At 39.5% G+C, this 1,193-nt stretch overlaps 1 protein-coding gene across 1 annotated transcript; it reads right to left on the reverse strand.

The window, feature by feature from the left end:
* Positions 1-557: 557 nt before the first annotated feature.
* Positions 558-809, reverse strand: COCCADRAFT_113791 (uncharacterized protein; the record flags this gene model as incomplete). The annotated part of the gene is made up of 2 exons (XM_007720870.1): positions 558-686; positions 744-809. The coding sequence occupies 2 exons, from the start codon at positions 807-809 to the stop codon at positions 558-560; spliced, it is 195 nt and encodes a 64-aa protein (XP_007719060.1).
* Between the last annotated feature and the right edge of the window lie 384 nt (positions 810-1,193).

The following is a 1,193-nucleotide window of genomic DNA, read 5'->3' on the forward strand; positions in this document are numbered from 1 at the left end:
ATAGAAGCAGTCGTACGGATCTTCTGCAACTATGATCAAGACAACTGGGCACAACTCTGCCACGACGTCCCACAGAGTACCACGCATAGGATAACATGACACACGTAGGACAATATGGGACATAGGACACTCCCTTAGTATATAGTATAGGCATTGAGCCCTTATGGCTCGATGTGTTCAACTTCAGTTTTGTGAGTACAAGTATAATACAGAGAGTTATTCTACTTGCACGTTACTGTCCTCGTCTGCACCCTGTCACTCTATCTGCGAAAACCAACCAACAATAAGATCAACACTAGAAGTCTTGTATTACTTCCATTTCATCTATATTCTAAACAGCACTAAGATCCCATCGAAGTATGCCAAGTGTTCCAGTCCATTGTAGGTAGGCTTAAGAACAGTGAGCTTCGTAACTATTGATTGGAATGCAGCCTATAAAAGTATTAGTGAATTCAAATCAAGGTTTAGAAAATAATCGGGAACTACCGTTGTTGTTAGTTTTACAGGGATTGCTCTAGATAAAAAATTATTAGCACCGAGATAGGGAGAATAAGGATTCATCTTACAGAAGTGCATCGGTGGGCTAATAAACCTAAGCCAGCATCATTTACGCAAAGGCCATAGGGAGCACTGTTATAGATCATTGGATTATCTCTATAAGTAGGATCATCGGAGTTTTTGCAGTTCTGTATGCGACTAATTAGTACTAGCTGCCTAGGGAAAGATAACTTATTCTAACGTACCCAATTTCCTTGCGCATATGTCAAAGACAATAAAGGGATGATTACAGCAAAGATAGGAAGTTGCATGATAACAGTGATTTATAAAGGTGACTTGGAAGAAAAATGTTTGGAAAGAAGAGCTCTTTATATATGACTTGTGACATCAGAGATGCTAGTTTAGAGATTACTAAGACTATATTAGCATAAAGACTATCCGTGCCAAGGCTTAATACGATATTACCTTTAATACGATATATTTTTGGAACTCTACTACGTACATACTCTAGATTTTCCGGTTTTTCTAATCGACCGACAGCCAGGATATACCCTAATTGAGTTTAATGCTGACATACCTAATATCCGTCGCGAAGGGACAACCCCTAGTGGAGAAGACACGGATTAGAAAGAAAACTCTAAATAATTATTGGCCGGAGAACGGCCGATACGAGCACGGTGCTGAGGCATTATTTC

Source organism: Bipolaris zeicola, assembly GCF_000523435.1.
Source record: "Bipolaris zeicola 26-R-13 unplaced genomic scaffold scaffold_742, whole genome shotgun sequence".
Lineage (NCBI taxonomy): Eukaryota > Fungi > Ascomycota > Dothideomycetes > Pleosporales > Pleosporaceae > Bipolaris > Bipolaris zeicola.